Below are 24,381 nucleotides of genomic sequence, written 5' to 3'. Positions count from 1 at the left end.
CAGTGGAGATTTACCAGTATGCGGATTGGGCTGGAGTGTTCTAGTTAAGAAGAGACTGGCGTAGCAGACGAGATGCAGAGGAGACAGAGGGAACATGATTGAGACACAAAGTTATTAGAGGTATAGACAGGAAAAAGATTTTCTACTTGGCAGTTGGATCAATCATTGGGGGCATAGGTTTAAGGTAAGCGAAACAATGGTTAGTAGGGACGTGAGGAAATGTTTTTTTCCCCCCACCCAGAAGGTGTTGGGAAACTGGAATTCACTGCTTGTCAGGGTGCAGAGGCAGAAACCCTCATCACATTGAAGTGGTATTTAGATGTACACTTGTGATGCGAAAGCCTAAAAAGGTTATGGGCCAAGAGCTGGAAAACAGCAAGAGAATAGTTAGACGGTAATTGACTATTAATAACCTGACATTTATCCTTATCAAGTTACATATTGGATACAAACAAAATGACTATGCAAGTACAAAATACTTCAAATGAAGATTTTCAAAGTTAAAATTGTTACTTGTAATTTCAAGTCTTTCAAACACTAAGAGAATGATCACTGTTAAAATACAGGCTAAATCCAAACATCACTAAGATCACAAGATCAAACACATCACAAGAGGTAGAAAATACTCCTCTCCTCTTGTTGTAGTACTCTGTAGACATATTGACTTAACAAAGAATCAATTAAGTGAAATTAATAGTATTCACATTAATGGAGATTGCAATTTCCGAAAGATTTGATTAAGAATGCTGGACAGACCAATTTCTCCTGATCCTTGCTACTCACTACAGAATCTGGGCACCCCTTCAGAGTTTGTTAAGCTGATCATCCCCTCACTCACATTGCAATACCATTGTACTCATAACCAAAAATCTGTAATTCAAGTTGACACAGTTTAATTAGACAATCCAAGGTAAGCAATTTCAACTAGAATTACCAGCCTTTACTGATAGTTTAGTGGTAACTACTAAAGAACAAAACCAAGGAATCAGTCACTCTGCTCCTTGAACTTTCAATACTCATTCTAACTCCTTTCCCCATTTTACAAATATAAAAGGTGTAGGCCACTTAATTTTCTGGCCTGTTCATGGTTGATCATCTACCTCAGGGCCATTTTCCTACATTGTAGCCATATTCCCCGAATTAATTACAACACAGTACGGCACAGAAACCTTCAGCCCACTATAGGAACATAGAATGTTACAGTGCACTCTACAGGCCCTTTGGCCCTCAATGTTGCGCCAACATGCTGAACCAATCTGAAGTCCATCTATCCTACACACTATTCCATTTTCAACCATATGTTTATCAAATGACCATTTAAATGCCCTTAAAGTTGGCGACAGGGCATTCCACACCTCCCCTACTCTCAGAGTAAAGAACTACCTCTGAAATCTATCTTATCTCTATCACCCCTCAATTTAAAGCTACGTCCCCTCGCACTAGCCATCACCATCCAAGGGAAAAAGGCTCTCAATGTCCACCCTATCCATCCTTCTGATTACCTTACATGGTCTCAATTAAGTCATCTCTCAACTTTCTTCTCTCTAACGAAAACAGCCACAAGTCCCTCAGCCTTTCCTCAGAAGACCTTCCCTCCACACCAGACAATATCTGACTAAATCTCCTCTGAACCCTTTCTAAAAGCTTCCACATGCTTCCTATAATGTGGAAAAAAACTGTATACAATACTCCCAAGTGCAGCCGCACCAGAGTTAAGTACAGATGCAATATGACCTCATGGCTCCAAAACTCAATCCTTCTACCAATAAAGCTAATACGCTGAATGCCTTAACAACCCAATCAACCTGGGTGGCACCTTTCAGGGATCTATGTACATGGACACTGAGATCACTGCTCATCTACACGACCAAGAATCTTACCATTAGCCCAGTACTCTTTATTCCTGTTGCTCCTTCCAAAGTGAATCACCTCACACTTTTCTGCATTAAATTCCATTTGTCACCTCTCAGTTCAGCTCTGTAGCTTATCTATGTCTCTCTGTAGCCTGCCAACAGCAGTGGCCCCAAAACAGATCTTTTGTGCAATAGCCAACCGTGGGGAAGCTTATCAAATGCCTTACTGAGATCCATATACACCATATCAACGGCTTTACCCTCATCTACTTGTTTGGTTACCTTCTTGAAGGTTTGAGAGGCACGGCCTACCCTTCACAAAACCATGTTGATTAGCTGGAATCAACTTATTCGTACAGAGATGATAATAAAACCTATCTCTTATAACCTTGTCCAACACTTTACCCACAACTGAAGTAAGGTTCACTGGTCTATAATTACCAGGGTTGATTCTACTCCCTTTCTTGAACAAGGGGACAACATTTGCTGTCTTCCAGTCTTCTGGCACTATTCCTGTAGACAATGACAACATAAAGATCAAAGCCAAAGGCTCTGCAATCTCCTCAAAGGCTTCTGGAAAATCCTAGGATAAATCCCACCCGGCCCAGGGGTCTTATCTTCCAGAATTTCCAGAATTGCTGACACCTCCTCGTGAACCTCAATCCTGTTTAGTCTAGTATCCTGTATCTCAGTATTCCTCTCGACAACATTGTCTTTTTCCAGTGTGAATACCGATGAAACATATATATTTAGCGCTTCTCCTATCTGCTCGGACGCCACGCATAGCTTCCCACTACTGTCCTCGATTAGCCCAAATCTTACTACAGCTACCTGACGAGAACGAGGGTAGGTCCGATCAAGGACAGTGGTGGGAGACTGTGTATTGAGTCGGAAGAGATAGGAGAGGTCTTGAACAAGTACTTCTCTTCAGTATTTACGAACGAGAGGGACTGTATTGTTGAAGAGGAGAGTGTGAAACGGACTGATAAGCTAGAAGAGATACCTGTTAGGAAGGAAGATGTGTTGGACATTTTGAACAACTTGAGGATAGACAAGTCCCCCGGGCCTGACGGGATATATCCTAGGATTATGTGGGAAGCAAGAGAGGAAATTGCAGTACCGTTGGCAATGATCTTCTCGTCTTCACAGGCAACTGGGGTGGTACCAGGGGACTGGAGAGTAGCGAATGTTGTGCCCCTGTTCAAAAAAGGGAATAGGGATAACCCCGGGAATTACAGGCCAGTTAGTCTTACTTCTGTGGTAGGCAAAGTAATGGAAAGGGTACTGAGGGATAGGATTTACGAGTATCTGGAAAGACACTGCTTGATTAGGGACAGCCAGCACGGATTTGTGAAGGGTAGGTCTTGCCTTACAAGTCTTATTGAATTCTTCGAGGAGGTGACCAAGCATGTGGATGAGGGTAGAGCAGTGGATGTAGTGTACATGGATTTTAGTAAGGCATTTGATAAGGTTCCCCATGGTAGGCTTATGCGGAAAGTCAGGAGGCATGGGATAGAGGGAAATTTGGCCAATTGGATAGAAAAGTGGCTAACCGGTCGAAGTCAGAGAGTGGTGGTAGATGGTAAATATTCAGCATGGAGTCCAGTTACAAGTGGAGTTCCGCAGGGATCAGTTCTGGGTCCTCTGCTGTTTGTAATTTTTATTAATGACTTAGATGAGGGAGTCGAAGGGTGGGTCAGTAAATTTGCAGATGATACAAAGATAGGTGGAGTTGTGGACAGTGAGGAGGGCTGTTGTCGGCTGCAGAGGGACTTAGATATGATGCAGAGCTGGGTTGAGGAGTGGCAGATGGAGTTCAACCCTGCCAAGTGTGAGGTTGTCCATTTTGGAAGAACAAATAAGAATGCGGAATACAGGGTTAATGGTAGGGTTCTTGGTCAGGTGGAGGAACAGAGGGATCTTGGGGTCTATGTACATAGATCTTTGAAGGTTGCCACTCAGGTGGATAGAGTTTGTAAGAAGGCCTATGGAGTATTATCGTTCATTAGCAGAGGGATTGAATTCAAGAGTCGTGAGGTGATGTTGCAGCTATACAGGACTTTGGTTAGGCCACATTTGGAGTACTGTGTGCAGTTCTGGTCGCCTCACTTTAGGAAAGATGTGGAAGCTTTGGAGAGGGTGCAGAGAAGATTTACCAGGATGTTGCCTGGAATGGAGAGTAGGTCGTACGAGGATAGGTTGAGAGTTCTCGGCCTTTTCTCGTTGGAACGGCGAAGGATGAGGGGTGACTTGATAGAGGTTTATAAGATGATCAGAGGAATAGATAGAGTAGACAGTCAGAAACTTTTTCCCCAGGTACAACAGAGTGTTACAAGGGGACATAAATTTAAGGTGAAGGGTGGAAGGTATAGGGGAGATGTCAGGGGTGGGTTCTTTACCCAGAGAGTGGTGGGGGCATGGAATGCGCTGCCCGTGGGAGTGGTAGAGTCAGATTCATTGGCGACCTTTAAGCGGCATTTGGATAGGTACATGGATGGGTGCTTAATCTAGGATAGAAGTTCGGCACAACATCGTGGGCCGAAGGGCCTGTTCTGTGCTGTATTGTTCTATGTTCTATGTTCTATGTACCTATTGAAAGCTTTAGGGTTTTCCTAGATCCTACCTGCCAATGACTTCTCATGTCTCCTCCTAGCTCTTCTTGGCCAGGAAAGACCCAAAGAGAGAGCTAACTAGTAACACTCAAGCACCCGAACTGAGCCTTCACGTCTCATCCTAACATAAGCCACCTTCTTCCTCTTGAGAAGAGATTCAGCTTCTTTAGTAAACCATATCTTCCTTGCTCGACCACTTCCTCCCTGCCTGACAGGTACATACGTATCAAGGACATGCAGTAACTGTCCCTTGAATAAGCTCCACATTTCAATTGTGCCCATCCCCTGCAGTTTTCTTCCCCATCCTATGCATCCTAAAACTTGCCTAATTGCCTTTTCCCCAGCTACGACTCTTGCCCTGTGGTATACACTCTCTCTTTCTATTGCTAAAGCAAACATAACCTAATTGTGGTCACCATCACTAAGTGCTCACCCACCTTCAAATCTAACTTCTGGCCAGCTTCATTACCCAGTACCAAATCCAATGTGGCCTCGACCCTTGTTGACCTGTCTACATACTGTATCAGGAAACCCACCTGTACACATTGGACAAAAACTGACTAAGTACTCGAACCATAGTTTTTCAGTCAATATTTTGAAAGTTAAAACCCCCATAACAATTATGTTGTTACAACCACTATGTTTGCACCAATGTTAAAGTCATTCTAATCCCATCCACCTGAATGGAGAACTGCGGCAGGAACTATGCGAGCTCTGCTTGCTGCAGAGACCAGGCCCCCAGTCCTCGGCCTCACCTGATGTCAGTAGCCAGATGCTGAGTCATCAGAAGCGGTGCGCGAGGGGGTGGAAGCATGGTAAGTGTGCAGGAATTCATGCTAGATTTATAACATATCCTGGCCGGCCAGCTCTCCTATGCATTCTGCTCTCCAATGCTTGCTCCCTGGACAACATCCAACTGCAGGTGTCTCAGTGTGAGTCAGAGAGTGCTGTGTCCTTGTTTGCACAGAAATATTGCTCAACGACGGACTTCCAGCCAACACCATCCAGCTAGATGGGCTCACCTTGTTTTGCATCAACAGAAATGCAGCTCTGTGCAGTAAGGCACAGAGTGGGGTGCCATCAAAATGGAATGGTGCAAAGACTCTGTGCTAGTCTCCAGTTACTGCTCATCACCGGTGGAGTTTGTGACTGTTAGATGCAGACCATTTTATTTGCTGCGGGAATTCACCGCCATCCTTATACTTGGAGTGTATATTCCTCCCAGTACTAATGCTAAGGAAGCACTCTGAACTGAATGTGGCTATTAGTGGACTGCAGAATGCACATCCTGACTGTCTGTTAATTGTTGCTGGAGATTTCAACCATGTAAATCTTAAAACTGTGCTCCCTAAATTCCAACATGTGGACTTTGCTATGAGAAGGGAGAACACGCTGGATCTGGTTCACACAAATATCTTCGAGGAAAAAGTGAGGACTGCAGATGCTAGAGATCAGAGCTGAAAATGTGTTGCTGGAAAAGCGCAGCAGGTCAGGCAGCAACCAAGGAACAGGAGAATCGACGTTTCGGGCATCAGCCCTTCTTCAGGAATGAGGAAAGTGTGTCCAGCAGGCTAAGATAAAAGGTAGGGAGGAGGGACTTGGGGGAGGGGCGTTGGGAATGCGATAGGTGGAGGGACGTCAAGGTGAGGGCGATAGGCTGGAGTGGGGTGGGGGCAGAGAAGTCAGGAAGAAGATTGCAAGTTAGGAAGGCGGTGCTGAGTTCGAGAGATTTGACTGAGACAAGGTGGGGGGAGGGGAAATGAGGAAACTGGAGAAATCACACAAACATCTCCAATGCATACAGGGCAGAGCCCCAGCTCCACAGACCACATCTGTTGTGCTAATCCCAGTGTACAGACCGCTCGGCGGACGTGTCAAACTGGTTTGGAAGCAAGTGAAAACCTAGCAGGAGTAATTTCTGCTCTTCAAAATTGTTTTGAGTGCACTGAGTGGCATGTGTTCAGGGAGGTAGCAACTGATAACAACTCCATCAACTTAGAGGAGTACACGATGTCAGCAATTGCTACATTAGCAAGTGTATTGACGATATCACTGTGACCAAGACCATCACTTCTCACCCCAACCAGAAGCTGTGGATGACTGGAAAGGCGTGTGTGCTGCTGAGGACCCATGATTCAATCTTCAGAGCAGACACCAAGGTGGCCCTAACAACCACAACGGCCAACCTGACCCAGGTCATCAAAGAGGCAAAGCCTGCATAAACACAGAATTCACAGCCACTTTCAGGTCAGCGGCGATATACAGAGCATATGGAAGGATATCTAGGCCATCAACTACAAACCAGCATCTCCTCCTTGTGCTGGTGATGCCTCCCTCCCCGTTGAGTTGAACAAGTTTTATGCACAGTTTGAGGCACTGAGACATGAAATGATGTGGCAGCGAGGAAGCTCCCCTCCTCCCATGACTGGGTGCGGTGTTTTTCCACAGCCAACATGAGGAAAACTGTATGCAGAGTCAACCAAAAGGTTGCTAGACCAGATAACATCCCTAGCAGAGTGGCTCAGAGAATGCTCTGACGTACTGGCAGATGTTCTCACGGACATCTTCAACATCTCCCTGAGCTGTGCCATAGTTCCAAAGTGCTTCAAGGCTGCCACCATCGTCCCCATACTGAGGTCGCCTTCAGCGCCCTGTCTCAACAACTACCGCCCTGTTGCACTTGCACCCATCATCATGAAGTGCTTAGAGAGGCTAATGAGAAGGCATATTATGACCCTGCTGTCTCTCTCACTGGACACCCTGCAGTTTGCATATCGACCAAACTGGTTAACAGATGCCATTTCGACCACCCTCCATCAGGCCCTCACCCACCTGGAGAAGACAGATACCTACGTCAGACTAATGTCGAGAGATTTCAGTTCTGCATTTAACCCTATTGTTCTTCAGCAACAGATTGGAAAACTGAGTCTGCTGGTCCTAAGTATCTCCCTTTGTAACTGCATCCTAGACTTCCTGACTGGGAGACCTCAATCAGTCTGGATCAGGAACAGCATCTCCAGCACCATCACACTGAGCATGGCAGGGGGCCTCCAGGGCTGTGTGCTTAGTCCACTGCTGCTCGCCCTGCTGGCACACTATTGTGCAGTGATGCACAGGTCGAATCACATCAAGTTCGCTGATGGTACGACTGTAGTGTGTCTCATCAGCATGAACGATGGGTCAGCATACAGAGAGGAAGTGCAGCGGCTAACGGACTGGTGCAAAGCCAACAGCCTGTCTCTGAACATAGAAAAGACAAAAAGGGTGGTTGTTGACTTCAGGACAGCATGGAGCGACCATTCTCTCCTGGATATCAACGGCTCCCCGTGAAGACAGTGAAGAACACCGAATTTCTTGGCATATACTTGACAGAGAATCTCACCTGGACCCTCAACACCAGCTGCATAGCCAAGCCAGCCCAGCAGCATCTCTAGTTTCTGTGCAGGCTGAGGAAAGCCCACCTCCCATCGTCATCACATTCTACAGAGGGTTCATTGACAGTACCCTGAGCAACTGCATCACTGCCTGGTTTGGGAACTGCACTGTCTCGGATCGTAAGAGCCTACAAAGGATAGTGAGTACAGCTGAGAAGATCATCGAGGTCTCTCTTCCCTCCATTACAGACATTTACACCACACACTGCATCTGAAATGCTAAGAGCACTGTGGAAAATCCCCACACATCCCTCACTCAAACTCTTCTCTCTCCTGCCATCTGGCAGAACACACCAGAGCATTCGGTGTCTCACGGCCAGACTGTGCAACAGCTTCTTCCCCCAAACCACCAGGCTGCTTAATTCAGTATGATCAGAGTCTTTGCCATCTGAAACACTCTGCACAATTTTGAATTGCTGCTAAAAAAATGTCTATTATTTATCATCCTTCTATTATACTGTAACTTGCATGTTTTGCACTTTAGGCCAGGTACTAATGTGTAGTCTGTGCTGTCCATGTAACAGTCTGTCCTGGAGGAACACTGTCTCCTTTTTACTGTATGTGTTGTATTTGGTAGAAAGGACAAATAAAAAGCTACTCTCTCTCTACTATCTGTCTAAATGTCTCTTGAATTTTGCTAATGTATCTGCTTATACCACCATCTATTGACCTCTATTCTGAACATACTGAAAAGATTGAACTTCAAGAGTCTCTGGGGTACATAATTTTAAAGATCCCCAATCCCGAGTGACAAACTTTCTTTTCATCACAGTCCGAAAATAAGCTACCCTTTATTCTAAAATTGTGGCCCCTAGTTCAAGATCCCACCCCGACTTAAGCCTTTGGAATCATTTCTGCATGTACGTTACCTAGCCCTTTAACAATTTTCTAAGTTTCAATGAGATGACAATTGGAGTCATAGAGATATACAGCATGGAAACAGACCCTTCGGTCCAACCTGTCCATCTCAACCAGATATCCCAATCCAGTCCCACCTGCTAGCACCCGGCCCATATCCCTCCAAACCCTTCCTATTCATATACCCATCCAAATGCCTCTTAAAATGTTGCAATTGTACCAGCCTCCACCACTTCCTCTGGCAGCTCATTCCACACACTTACCACCCTCTGCTTGAAAAAGTTGCCCCCTAGGTCTCTTTTATATCTTTCCCCTCTCACCCTAAACCTGTGCCCTCTAGTTCTGGACTCCCCGACCCCAGGGAAAAGACTTTGTCTATTTACCCTATCCATGCCCCTCAATTTTGTAAACCTCTATAAGGTCACCCCTCAGTCTCTGACACTCCAGGAAAAACAGTCCCAGCCTGTTCAGCCTCTCCCTTTAGCTCAAATCCTTCTAAATCTTTTCTGAACCTTTTCAAGTTTCACAACATCTTTCCGATAGGAAGGAGACCAGAACTGCACGCAATATTCCAATAGTGGCCTAATCAACATGACCTCCCAACTCCTGTACTCAATACTCTGACCAATAAAGGAAAGCATACCAAACACCGCCTTCACTATCCTATCTACCTGCAACTCCACTTTCAAGGAACTATGAACCTGCACTCCAAGGTCTCTTTGTTCAGCAACACTCCCTAGGACCTTACCATTAAGTGTATAAGTCCTGCTAAGATTTGCTTTCCCAAAATGCAGCACCTCTCATTTATCTGAATTAAACTCCATCTGCCACTTCTCAGCCCACTGGCCCATCTGATCAACATCCTGTTGTAACCGGAGGTAACCCTTTTCGCTGTCCACTACACCTCCAATTTTGGTGTCATCTGCAAACTTACTAACTGTACCTCTTATGCTCGCATCCAAATCATTTATGTAAATGACAAAAAGTAGAGGACTCAGCACCAATCTCCGTGGCATTCCACTGTTCACAGGCCTCCAGTCTGAAAAACAACCCTCCACACCACCCTCTGTCTTCTACCTTTGAGCCAGTTCTGTATCCAAATGGCTAGCTCTCCCTGCATTCCATGAGATCTAACCTTGCTAACCAGTCTCCCATGGGGAACCTTGTCAAACGCCTTATTGAAGTCCATATAGATCACATCTACCACTCTGCCCTCAATCTTTTGTTACTTCTTCAAAAAAACTCAGTCAAGTTTGTGAGACATGATTTCCCACGCACAAAGCCATGTTGACTATCTGAATCAGTCCTTGCCTTTCTAAATACATGTACATCCTGTCCCTCAGGATTCCCTCCAACAACTTGCCCACCACTGAGGTCAGGCTCGCTGGTCTATAGTTCCCTGGCTTGTCTTTACCGCCCTTCTTAAACGGAGGCACCAGGTTAGCCAACCTCCAGTCTTCCGGCACCTTACCTATGACTATCGGTGATACAAATATCTCAGCAAGAGGCCCAGCAATCACTTCTCTAGCTTCCCACAGAGTTCTCGGGTACACCTGATGAGGTCCTGGGGATTTATCCACCTTTAACCTTATCAAGACATCCAGCACTTCCTTCTCTGTAATCTGGACTTTTTACAAGATGTCACCATCTATTTCCCTACTGTCTATATCTTCCATATCCTTTACCACAGTAAATACTGATGCAAAATAGTCATTTAGTATCTCCCCCATTTTGTGTGGCTCCGCACAAAGGCCGCCTTGTTGATCTTTGAGGGAACCCTATTCTCTCCCTAGTTACCCTTTTGTCCTTAATATACTTGTAAAAACCCTTTGGATTCTCCTTAATTCTATTTGCCAAAGCTATCTCAGGTCCCCGTTTTGCCCTCCTGATTTCCCTCTTAAGTATACTCTTAGTTCCTTTATACTCTAAGGATTCACTCGATCTATCCTGTCTATACCTGACATATGCTTCCTTCTTTAGTACTCCACTGGTTGGGGATCCCTTTGGCATGTCCTGAGATTGTGAAAGGTGCTCTATTAATTCAGGTTCTCTCTATTCTAAACAATACCAAGACAAGAGGAGGAATACAGCTGGTCTAGCTCGCTGAGATATTAAAGATGATCATAACTAATCCTGGGCAGTTCAACTCCATTTTTTCACCTGCACCCCATATCCCTTGGTTCTCGAAGATCCTAAAAATATCCGTCTCAACAATCCACTACTTGGAGTTAGAGAATTTTAAAGATTCACAACCTTTTGTGATGAAATTTTTCTTTTTCAGTCCCAAATGATTGACCCCTGATCCTGAAACAGTGTCTCCTTGCTATGAATTACCCACCCACAGGAAACAACATCTCAATATCAAGTCCCACCATAGCCTTGAAGATTTCAGTTAGAACCTCCTCATTCTTCTAAAATTGCCACAGAACATAGATCCAATTTATTTAGTTTATCAGAGGACAACTCTCACATTGCCCAGAGAGAGAGACTGTAGCAACAGACAAGGAAAAGTTGGACTCTAAGTTATCTTTCGTTACTTTTATTTAAAGTAAATGTGAATGGCACCTATACATGGTGATGGTACGCACTCTTCACTGTATTTTTTAGTGAATACATGCGACAATAAATGATTCGATTCAATTCAAAAGCATTGCTAGAGGCAATCTTGTACTGTACTTTCTGCGTAAGGATGTCTTCCTTAGATATGGATACCAAAATTGCAGAACAGTATTTCAAATGAATCTCACCAAAATGCCACACAATTGAAACAAGACTTATTTTGGTCCCAGGTTTTTTTGTGCGGCTACCTTTCCAATGTTGGAATAAATAATCTGCTCACATATTGCCTCCTGAAATGTGACTTAATCTGTGCCAATCTAATTGTGGCTTTCTATTTGATGCTGTTTGTATTCACCTTCTGGGGGACTACTCTTCTTATGGCAGCTTCCGAAGAAATTATGGTATCTCTATCATGTAGCAGATTTATAGACTCCCAGAAAGATGGGCATATGATCCTGCAGCTAGGTGGGATGACAAATTTAGTATAATAAAAGCCAGGAACCAGCTCAAGGATGTTCAAATCCTTGGTCACCACCTAAAGTCGCACCAACAATCAATTGATGTTAAATTGATCAATTATCCACATGCATCATTTGAAGTTACTGAACAAACAGTAATGTTAGGTAAAGTTATAATTTGTAAATAAAAGTCAATTAATTTTTTCACTGCAGCGTAGGAGGTTGAGGTTTTATAAACTTCTAGAAGTTTATAAAATCATAGATAGAGTGAACAGGTAAGGTCTTTTTTCCCCGGGGTGGAAAAGTCCAGAACTAAAGGGGTATAGGTTTAAAGCGCAAGGGAAAAGATTTAAAAAGAGACCCAAGGGGCAACTTTTTCCACGGGGGGTGGTACATGTTTGGAATTAACTTCCAGTGAAGTGGTGGATATGGGTACAGTTATAACGTTTAAAAGACATTTGGATAAGTAGATGAATAGGAAAGGTTTGGAGGGATATGGGCCTGGAGCAGGCAGGTGTGTGACTAGTTTAGTTTGGGAACATGGTCTCTCCCTGCTATAGGAAGAATGTTCTGAAACTTGAAAGGGTTCAGAAAAGGATGTTGGAGACTTTGAGCCATAGGAAGAGGCTGGAAAGGCTGGGGCTGTTGTTGCTGGAGCATCGGAGGCGATGGGGTAACCTTATAGAGATTTATAAAATTATGATTTGCATGGGTAGGGTAAATAAACAGGGTAGGGGAGTCCAAAACTAGAGGGGCATAGGTGAGAGATTGGGTTGGGATATCTGGTCGGCCTGGATGGGTTGGACCGAAGGGTCTGTTTCCATGCTGTACATCTCTATGATTCTATGAAAGGGGGAAAAGGACCTGAGGGGAAACCTTTTCACACAGTTGTGGTGTGTGTATGGAACAAGCTGCCAGAGAAAAAGTGGAGGAGACTGGTACAATCACATCACTTAAAAGGCATCTGGATGGGTATATGAGTACAGGGATATGAACCAAGTACTGGCAAATGGGAGTCATTAATTTAAGATATCTGGGCAGACCTAAAGGATCGAGTTGGACCGAAAGGTCAGTTTGTGTGTTGCATGACTCTGACTCTAAATTAGGAATTCTAAATATTGTACATTCAAATATGTGAGATTTTGGGATAGCATTTATAGAATATTTGTATCAGAGGAATTAAAGGGACGATACTTATAACATCATCCTGATTTGTCCTTTGCTAACATTCCAATTCTATCATGTAACTATTGCCTGAATGCAAAGTACTAAGAGCATATCAGGGCACCACAACTTAGGAAGGATATATTGGCTTTGGACAGAGTACAATGTAGGTTCACAAGAATGATACCTGGTCTTCAGGGTTAAGTCAAAAGGGGAGATTATACATACTAAACCTGTTCTCTCTAGAATTTAGAAATCTGTGATCAAAATCTTCAAGATATTAACATGAAATCACAGAGTACATAAAGATAAGCTGTTTCTACTGGTCAGGAATTCTAGAACAAGAGGCAATAGTCTGACAATTAGGGCCAGACTGTTCAGGAGAGATGTTGGGAAACACTTCTACAAAGACTCTCTTCCACAAATGGCAGTAGATACTGGATCTTTTGTTTATTTTAAACCAGAGATAGATAATTTTCTTTTCAGCAAAGGTATCACAAGACAGAACTGTGGATGCCGAAAATCAGAAACAAAAACAAATTTCTGGAAATGTTCAGCAGGTCTGTCAGCATCTGTGAAGAGAAAGCAGAGTTAATATTTTGACCTGAAGGAGGGTCACTGGAACCAAACTGTTAACTCTGTTTTCTCTCTAAAATGCTGCCAGACCTGTAAACTATCATGGGATAATGGGCCAAAAGCAGGCATAAACAACAAGGCCACATTTCAGCTATGATCTTACTGAATGGTAGAACAGGCTCAAGGGGCTGAATGGCCTACTCCTCCTCTTATGTTCCAAATGCAGTTCAGTCTTAACATGGAAAACATTGCTTTCAAAGTGGTTAGGAACGAGCATTCAATATTGCAACATGTGGATTTCTTTATTTTGACATCACCACTTAGATTACTCGAACACAATCATAGGTGTTTACAGTTTGAACGGTAACTACTTGAGCAGCTAGGCCTATACTGCTTTTTGCTGGAGCAAAAATATAGTTCTATAGTTTTTTCTAAAGAGACGTATATTTTGTTGTTCTAAGCTTCTCATTTCCCTGCACTTGGTCCATATCCTTCTAAACTGTTCCTATCCATGTATTTGTCCAAATGCCTTTTAAATGTTGTTAACGTACTTGCCTCAACCATTTCTGCTGGCAGTTCATTCCATATGAGTATCAGCCTCTCTGTAAAAACGTTGCCCCTCAGATTCCCTTTCATTCTTTGCCCTCTAACCTTAAACCGATGCTCTCTAGTCCACAAAGACAGTGCATTCACCCTACCCATGCCTCATGATATTATACACCTCTAAAGGTCTTCCCTCTGTCTCCTAAACTCCAAAAGAAAAAAAGTCCTAGCTTGTCCAATCTTTCCCGATAACTCAGACCATTGAGTCCTAACAATATCCTTGTAAATTTCTTCTGCACTCTTTGCTATTTAATAATATCCTTCCTATAGCAGGGTGACCAAAATGGAACACAATTTTCCAAGTACAGCCCACCAATGTCCTGTATAATTGCAACATAACTTCCCAACTTCTATACTCCATACCCTGACTGAAGGTCAGTGTGCCAAAAGTCTTCTTCACTGCCCTGTCTCTCTGTGACTCCACTTTCAGAACAGTGCACCTGAACTCCAAGGTCCCTCTGTTCTACTACACTCCTTAAGGCCCTACTGTTCACTATAAAACACCTACCTTGATTTGACTTTCCAAAACGCAAGACCTCATACTTACCTATAATAAACTCCATTTGCCATGTCAGGTGACTTCCCCAGCTGATCAAGGTCCTACTGCAATTTCTGATAACCTTCCTCACTGTCCACAATACCACCTATTTTACTGTCATCAGCAAACTTACTAATTATGCCTTGTACATTCTCCTCCAAATCACTGAAATAGAAAAAGAAACCGTAATAGGTGCAGCACTGATCCCTGAGGCACACCACTAGTGACAGGCCTCCAGTCTGACAAGCATCCTTCCACTATTATCCTTTGCTTCCTACCCTCAAGCCCTTTGTGTACTCAAAAGGAGTCCCTAAAATAACTACATTCTTGATATTTGCAGATCCATTCGATTTTGTTCAAAAGCACACAATCTGTGAACACTGTCAGTGTGGCAGTTTATAAATTCCTACTTTGGAAATAAAAGCAGTCTGACTCCAGGTTAAGACACAGACTAGACTCGAAGAATGGCCTCACACCTAAAATGCACTGTCTGACCTGAGATGTTACTTTTTTATATTGATACAATCTTAAAATTATCTTGGGGCAGTGACTTGAAAGAAATTCTGGGATTTACATATTGATCAATTGAAACCTGCATCTCCATTCCAACTGATTAAAGACTTAACTGCTATCTAGGTTTGTTCAATACATTCATCAGTTTTATTACTCTTTGATCTTTTACTGATAAAAAGTGTCCCCAGCGTATTCTCTCTCACCAGTTACGTGGAAGAGGAGCAGGGCTCCAAAAGCTTATGGTTTCAAATAAACCTGTTGGACTACACCCAGTGTCGTGTGATTTCTGACTTTGTCCACCCCAGTCCAAAACTGGCACCTCCATCATTACAAGTAAAAAGGGAGAAAGGAGTACTTTAGGGACTGCATGGAGTACCTGGACCAAGTAAAAAATGGCGAGGGACTACACACAACACCCAAGAAGATAGAGGTCATCATGAAGGCCCCTAGACCAAAGAATGCACCTCAACTGAGACCGTTCTTGAGACTTGTCAATTATTATAGCAAATTAGTCTCAAATCTGGCATCTATACTAAAATACTTGTATCAGCTGCTGGAAAAAGGATGGCTATGGAAATGTACTCTAGGAATGTGAGGTGGCTTATCGGGATGTGAAACAAGCCTTAAAGTTAAACCGTTTTGACCTGAAGTTATCACTACAGTTTTCGTGACACTTCACCTCATGGGGTTGGTGCTGTACTGTTGCACATCTTATTGAATGAAGGGGAAAGGTCTGTCGCATTATCATCAAGGTCACAAATGCAGAGAAGAATTATGCCCAAGTTGAAAACAGAGGATTGGGCATAACTATTGGTATTAAGAAGTTCACCCATTTCCTTTAAGGCAGGCACTCTTCGCTACTGACCAATCATAGGCAACTAACCTTCATTTTTGATTCGTATAAGGGACTACCTTGAATGACAGCAGCACGCCTGCAAAAATGGGCACTGACTCAGTCAGCTTTTCACATGAAATCAGCCACTGAGAAGCAAATAAACACAGCGATGCAGATGCCTTGTCAAGGCTGCTGTACTGGGGAATGAGGTCCCTTATGAATGTAGCAATCTAGTTTCAAGTATACACTGTGCATTCGCATTTGTCAACGAGTGTCCGGGTTAAACAACCTCTACCAGTTATCAACTCTGGAGAAAACAGGGCCCCTCAATGTAAAATGACTTCACATCAAAAGCAGATTTTTGTCTGACTTTCTAAGCTCCACAGAAGTTTATCATTGCTTTCAATTGACAATAAAATAGGTTAAGGTTCACAACGCAACATACAGCATAAGTAAACTTTTAGCTCCATGTTAATCACTTCATGTAACAATTTATTTTGTGAAACGTGAAAGATTTACAAGGATGTTGCCAGGATTGGGGATTTGAGCTATAGGGAGAGGCTTAACAGGCTGGGGCTGTTTTCCCTGGAGCATTGGAAGCTGAGGGGTGACCTTATAGAGGTTTACAAAATTATGAGGGGCATGGATAGTGTAAATAGGCAAAGCCTTTTACCTGGGGTCGGGGAGCCCAGAACTAGAGGGCATAGGTTTAGGATGAGAGGGAAAAGATATGAGACACCAAAGGGGCAACTTTTTCACAGAGTGGTAAGTGTATGGAACGAGCTGCCAGAGGAAGTGGTGGAGGCTGGTACAATTGCAACATTTAACAGGCATTTGGATGGGTATATGAATAGGAAGGGTTTGGAGGGATATGGGCCAGGTGCTGGCAGGTGGGACTAGATTGGGTTGGGGTATCTGGTCAGCATGGGTGAGTAGGACCGAAGGGTCTGTTTCCGTGCTGTACCATCTCTATGACTCTATTTGAGAAGCAATTCAAGTTATAAACCAGGAAAATTAAACATTAAACAAGTTAAAAATGTCAGGAAAGTAGTAGTGGTAGAGAGTGTGGTTATAAATTTCAATTTTTTTTAGGTACATTTTTCAGATAGCAACCTTCACATATTCAGTTTACCATGATTGGTGCAAAAATAATTTATTCATGAGATGTGAGCATCGCAGGCCAGTTATTTGTTGCCCATTCTTGATTGCCCTTGAGGTGACGGCAGTGGGCCACTTATTCGGAACTCAACAGGTCCATCTGGGGTTTTTGGAAGGGAGTTCCAAGATACAATAATTAATGTAATCCTTTGAATTCACCACCCCCATTGCATTCCAGTTCAGGAGCCTGTATAAATTAAAACCAAATTGTACACTACAGTGCCTTGAGTAAATTTCAGAGTGCTCATTCTTAAGCAAAACACTGCAGAAGCTGGAAATTCAAAACAGAAACAGAACATGTTGGAAACCATCAGCAGATCTGACAGTTCTGACAAAAGGCCATCAGACTGAAACCTTATTTTTCTCTCCACACATGCCAAGACACCAAAATATTGTCAGCATTTTCTGGTTCTAAATTAGACAAGAAATCATTAAGTTTTGACTGTACAATTGCATAAAACTTTGTAAGAAGACAGAGGCTCACTTCATTTTTCTTTTCAAAAACATTGTGGCTGTATAAAGTTAAAAATCACACAATATCAGGCTATAGTCCAACAGGTTTAATTGGAAGCACACTAGCTTTTGGAGCGTCGCTCCTTCATCAGATGGTAGTGCCACGATCACCTGATGAAGGAGCGTCACTCCGGAAGCTAGTGTGCTTCCAATTAAACCTGTTGGACTATAACCTGATGTTGTGTAATTTTTAACTTTCTACACCCCAGTCCAACACTAGCATCGTGGCAGTATTTCACGTACAAGTAACTGGACTACCCAAATTATGATTAATCAGAAAAGGGGAAGAACTGAGTAACTGAAATACTGGCAGAATTCATTTCTGAGAACTTCAGCAACTAAAATACACTTTTGACATCACTGCACTTACCATTTGCTCCAGGTTTTGCACACTCTCATACAGATGCACAGATCCTTATGGCTGAGGTACCCGAATATTGCCAGCCACACTTCCCGATGCATCACATGTTTTGAGCCACCAGCCAATGGTAGCAAATCAGGCTCAGGACTATCAGGTGGAGGTCGCACCACATGCCGCTCCATTTGAAATGGCTTAGGAGGAGACTGCACAGAGAGTTTGCTTAGTATCGGAGGACGAGGCAAACCTCCTGTAACTTTGTGACAAAATTGACTAGATGGCCCATTTTTCTTCTTCAATGAAACCTCTGTCCTAAAGGAGTTTCTTTTCATACTCTCCCCTCTCAGGGAATAATAGTTATTTTCTCGCTCTTTTGAGGCCAAAAGCGAATTAGTTTTTACACTTTTTGCATTCTCTTCATCATCTTCCTCCTCCTCTTCATCATCTTCCTCACTAAAAATATCATTAGAAAGCCTTCTGAGCTTGGACCTTTGGTTATCAGCCTTTGCAACAGACCTTGGACTAGATCCACCACTACTTCCTGTTGATCTCTCTAAGCTGGAATCTGAACCAGAACTTGAATTGGAGTCTGAATCAGAACTAGAGCTAGAGCTGGTTGCTTCATTTCGGTTGACACGTTTCATCATTTGTCGTATCCGTTCTATTCTTTCTGCATCTGCTGATCTTTCAAGATGATTTGCTTTAGTGCATTCTTCAGAATCTGGAGTTGTTTTCCGTTTCTAAAGAACAAAAATCAAATTTAAAAAAAGAGTTTAAAAAATTAAAAACCCCCAAAATGCTAAACTTCAAATATTTGCAAAGTCCAAAAATGTTTTCATGGTTACAGCAAGCCTCAAATGATAAAATGGTTAATTACTTTCCATTGCCAAAGAAAGTAACTCTTCCATTCAATTTTGCTAATTATTAAAAGAAAAAAAAGGGACCAGCAAGAAGCAGAGCTTTGAAAATCAGATTTTTGACTAATCACAACTTTCGAGTTTGAAATAAGTGAAGCCACAGTGGATTTTGTTTAATCTATTTTTTTTAGAAATGTGGAATTCCTGCCAAAGTAAATGTTGACAAATGGAAATTAATGTGGGAGCAAAAAGTATCACTTCCCTCCTGGCTTGATTCTGTTCCAAATGAAGTTATTGTTGTTACAAAAAATGTTTTAAAGCTTTTTGCGTTTAAAAATTTATTCTACCATGCAGCGAGCAGACAAATGCAGTAACCATTTTGGCCACAGCATGTTAGTCCAGCAGGAAAACACTTTTGGTGGGGCTGGAAAAGGAAGAAAAGTTAAGCAGATCATCAGGAGAATTCAGCTATTTTTCAAATGAGCTATGGAGTCATTAACATCTCACCCAGAGGTTGCGTCTCAGAATGCAACAGTGCAGCTGCATTTTACACTGAAAGATTGACTAAATTTGTTTGCTCAAAAATTGGACTAGGACTTTAACTTATTTTTGCCACAGAAACAGAATCAAAATACAGTCTGTCCTTCTATAATACGATGGTTGCATACCTTCGCAACCCCATGTTATAGAAAAATCACACTTTAGAAACAGCACAGTTTTGGCTCTGTAATCACATGATAGCCAACACACATTTTAAAAAGTTCCCGCTTAGGAACAGCATCTCCAATTTGTCAATCTCATTATGGCAAATTCGCTTTGACGAAATACGCGTTATAGCAGAGCGACCTGTAAATCCAACAAGACAGTTTTATGATCTACTTGATTTACTGGTCCTCTTCACAAGAATCAAAAAACTGAATGTTAAAATGTGGGTTTTTGCAACTTAATTTGATATCAAAAATGAAATAAGAAATTTAAAAAGTCTATGCTAATGAACAAATTGTCAGGCAAGATAGAAGTAGGCAAACCATGATTTCCTTCTTTTTATTAGAAAATCTGTGACATTGTCAAGTGAAACTGCACTTTCTTGTACAGAGTTAATCTTAGCAAATACAGTTGAGATCTTGAATTCTGGCTTCTGAACCAGACTGGGATAAACAGACAAAATTAGTGGTCAACAAAACAGATTTACAAGCCATTTCATCCAAAACTGTAGGATAATCAAGTAGGGCCCATTAATCCGTTAATGGTGCAAGTGCTGTCCTGAGCAATATAACATCTGGGATTACATTCAATTCTAACCGAACTTCCAATTACTAAATTTGGCATGATGACATTCAGAATGGCCTCTTTCTCAGTCATGGCATACAAGGAACAGGAAAAATGCTCTTGAGAAAATATTTATGATTGTCTCATTGCAGTTTCAACACATTATATACATGCTTAAATTTAGGCAAAGCAAAATAAAATGATGGTTTAACCAACGTGATCTTAATATCTTGCTATAAAAAGTAAAACTAACAGAAAATGCTGCAGACAGACATTCAGCCAGTTGGGAAGCAGCTCTGGAGAGGTGGTGGTAAAATACCCCATGTTCTTGACCAGAAATGGAAATACTAGGGCTTAGTAGTAACACACTCTCTCTGAATCGGTTGTAAGTTCAAGTCCTACTGAAGCCTGAAATCTGGGTTGGAACTTAACCAGTATTGATGGAATGCTGCACTGTCAAAATCTTGAGATAAAATATTCAGTTAAATATATCACAAATCTCATGGAGCCATTTTGAAGAAAACTTTGCCAGAGTGGTTTCCTAGACAAAGGTTTTCCCTCTCAAGCAACATCACACTGAGAATAACTGGTCATCATGTGCCATTTGGGACACAAAGTCACAAAGGTTGTGAACATGAATTCATGTTCTTTTCAACTGATGAAACAATAACCCAATTCCTTACTGAGGGATCAGTTGTTTCTGACAATTCCGTTTTTATTTTATACTCAGCTAATTTGCTCACAAACTATTTCAAAAGTAGGTCATACAGAAATGGCAAAAAAACTTAAATTTGCCTTTTAAATAAAGAGATTTGTTTTAAAACATACGAACAAAATTACTGCAAAAGCAAAATATGAATGTGATTATAAAATGCTAAAGTAGCAGTGTGGGGATAGAACTTTGGCTCAATGCCATATTGTACTTGGGGCCAAACAAAATCTAAATGCAGAAAGAGAACAAAACTATAAGTTCGTAGTTCTACAGATTAAGATGGCCAATGAACACCAACGTAACCTATTCAGCATAAAATATTGCAAATCTCACAAAGTTTAAATTGCCTTCTCTGGAAAGCTGAATTTGAAAGTCACAGTTGAAGTTGAATTTTTCTTTAAAACACTAAGTATCAGAAACAGTTTTTGTTTTAAAAAGGTACAACAGATAGCAATATTTATTTCAATTACAATGCATGAGCAGATACCAATAAGGAAAATTAATAAAGAAAGACAGAGAGATAGGTTTATATTGTACTTTCCACAGCCACTGGGCATCTCAAACACTTGCAGCTTATTAAGCAGCCCCATGATTAGTCATTTCTATAAAAGGTATAGAATACAGCAGCCAATTTATGCAGAACAAATTCCCACAAACAGCAAATGATAATGACCAGATATACAGTTTTGGTAATGCTGATTCAGGAATAAATCTTGGCCAGGAGACGAGGATAACATGTGTCTTTCAAAGAGTATTGCGGGGCTGTTTAATCCATCCAAATAACAAATGGGACTGGGGTTTAACATCTCATCTGAAAAACAGCACCTCCTAGAGAGCAATACACCCTCAGTAGTTGACTGCAGCATTAGCCTTGATTTTTGTGCTCAAGCCTTAGAGTGGGATTTCAAGCAGAATCTTGTGACTTAGGGGCAAGAATGATTTCAACTAAGCTACACAATGCTCAACAACGGCCATAATTTAGTTAAACAATATCAGCCAGAGTAAAATTAGTTAGCCATCTTTGTTGAAAGCCAACTCTTAGATAAGAAGTTAAATATGCTGACTCAACGTGCATTATTTACATGTGAAATGTCATTTTAGACAGCATGCAAAACACATGACATTATAAATTCCTTACTACCCAAGATTAATTAAGCAGACTGATGGAGTATCACATTAATGATACTTCTTGTCAAAGTAACAAAGCAAAACAAGTCAGACAGCAGAATTTCAACTTTGTTTAATTGGGATGTGTTAAGCAACACAAGTTATCAATTTAAGTATATCCTTGAAATGATAATGGCTCAAAACAAAATTGTCAGAGACCATACATACAACTGAAAATATGCGTCATGACATTATGGACATCCTAACATTTGTACATATGATGGAACTGCCTGGTAAGTTTAAAAACTTCCAAAATGCAATTCCTTTACCATCCAGGAACCTACATTAGGGCAGAGAAGTTAAAAATCACACAACACCAGGTTATGGTCCAACAGGTTTATTTGGAAGCGCTGCTCCTTCATCAGGTGGTTGTAAATTAGGGCAGAGCGTTGGGTTAGATACACTTGATAAATCTTGACACTTACCCAGAAAATCTTAATTTGAAACCTGGCCTATCAGCTGTGTAATACCCTAACCAACTCCTCAATAACCACATCAACCCCTAGTCCCCACTATCTAACACATCACCTATGCATTTACTAGCCCACATGAAATAATTTAAAGACTCAGCCTTTAAATACTTATCAAAATTTAACAGCTACAGCCGTAAAATGGGAACTTGCCTTTTCCTTTCCTCCATCACTCTCAGCCCTCATCTTGGAGAGTGGATGACAACTTACATCTATTAACAAATTTAAATTTAACTAATTTCAAAAGTAAATCTGAGAAAGTATTCCAGTATAGCCAGCAGGATCTTAACTGTGGTTGGCAATCCAGCACGATACAAATGGAAAGGCACGTGCTTAAGAAGGATTTACTAAAGCAGCAAGAGGTCAGTATACTGGGATTGCCAATACATTCTCCAGATTTAAAAATCAACAAAATGGCTGTCATTACCTTATGAATTCTGCAAATTCTCAAAAAATGTCAAATATCTCTATTAACTGATCCAAAGCAAATGAAAACACATACACATGGTCACACAGTATCAAAATATTGCCTGATGCAGAAAAATCAATTTCAGCAACAAAGTTAGTGCCTTCAAGATGACAGCCTAGATGATTAGAAAAAGAAAATTAAGGATGGTGCTCAGCAGAAAATTCTCTCCATTCACCAGTGTGATTATAAGAGAACTTTGCACTCATTAGATACTCAAGTCAATTTATAGAGACTATTAGTTAGGAAGGAAACTCTCTGAATTCAGGATTTAAGGAAATAAAAAACAAAACATCAAAAATATAAACGAATATTTCTAAATTATTTGACCACAGCAATACTTCTGGTGTACTAAAATAACCAAGAGAACAAACTGAACGTAACTGGCATCCTTTGTGGAGTTTGTCAAGTTATAGACTTGCCGTTTGGAGTCCATGAAACGCACAGCCATGCACCTTCAAAACTGAACAAATGTACCCAAAAACTCAAGCTTCTTGGTTAAAAAAATTTCACAAACTTGATCATTTTAACAGAGACAAACCAAAACTACATGCATGCAAATTTTAAGATCGAGCAACATTGCCTACCTTCCTCTTTAGAAGTTTGTCATCCTTTCCACCTCTTAGCTAAAGAGAACAAAAACACACCCATGAAAATATATAATTGATCATTGATCTGTAACAAGAATAGTTTTATATAGTGAATACAATGTTTCCGAAATGCCCGACAGGCATTTGCATTGTAAATATAATCTTTGATTTTTAAATAAAGGAAGACATTAGGAACACATGAAGCCTGTTTTGAAATTGAGATCATGGATATCATGTGACTTAACTCCAGATACCTGCCTCATATTCCTTAATACCTTTGGTAAGAGATCTATCAATTCCAGATTTAAAGTTAAACAATTTTTCTAACATCAACTGCTGTTTTCAAAAGAGAACTCCAAACATCTACTATCGTTTCCACATTTCCTAATTGCACTCTTGAAAAATCTGGCTGTATCTTTTAAACACTTTCCCAAGTGAGAGACTCCCATGCTCAAAGGAACATGTTTTTCTCAGTCTACCCTATCACATCTTAGATTTCTTGAAAATCAGATGCAACACTCCAGGTTTGAGGGTACATGATAGACAAGGAGGATCTGTAAAAGCCACAGTATTGAAGCCAGAGTTGAAATGAAAGTTCATCATAGAGTTAGAGATGTACAACACGGAAACAGACCCTTCGGTCCAACTCGTCCATGCCGACCAGATATCCCAACCTAATCTATTTCCACCTGCCAGCCTGAGGCCCATATCCCTCCAAACCTTTCCTATTCATTTACCCATGCAGATGCCTTTTAAATGCTGCAATTGTACTAGCTGCCACCACTTTCTTTGGCAGCTCATTCATACACGTACCACCC

The 24,381-nt window shown here is 41.5% G+C and overlaps 1 protein-coding gene across 3 annotated transcripts in view; it reads right to left on the bottom strand.

Moving 5' to 3' along the window:
• Positions 1–24,381, bottom strand: part of LOC140491343 (lysine-specific demethylase 2B-like) — a 171,393-nt gene that overhangs the window by 66,172 nt on the left and 80,840 nt on the right. For 2 of the 3 annotated variants that reach the window (XM_072589382.1, XM_072589384.1), the window contains exons 6-7: positions 23,561–23,599; positions 18,045–18,772 (exon numbers count right to left, since the gene is read on the bottom strand). In XM_072589382.1, coding sequence (XP_072445483.1) covers positions 18,045–18,772; positions 23,561–23,599 — 767 coding nt within the window. The remainder of the gene's footprint in view (positions 1–18,044; positions 18,773–23,560; positions 23,600–24,381) is intronic. The other variant, XM_072589383.1, reaches the window with a different exon arrangement.

The sequence above is a fragment of the Chiloscyllium punctatum genome, chromosome 19 (assembly GCF_047496795.1).
Source record: "Chiloscyllium punctatum isolate Juve2018m chromosome 19, sChiPun1.3, whole genome shotgun sequence".
Taxonomy (NCBI): domain Eukaryota; kingdom Metazoa; phylum Chordata; class Chondrichthyes; order Orectolobiformes; family Hemiscylliidae; genus Chiloscyllium; species Chiloscyllium punctatum.
Note: the sequence above shows the minus strand (reverse complement) of the source record. Positions and strands in the feature narration are given on the sequence as shown.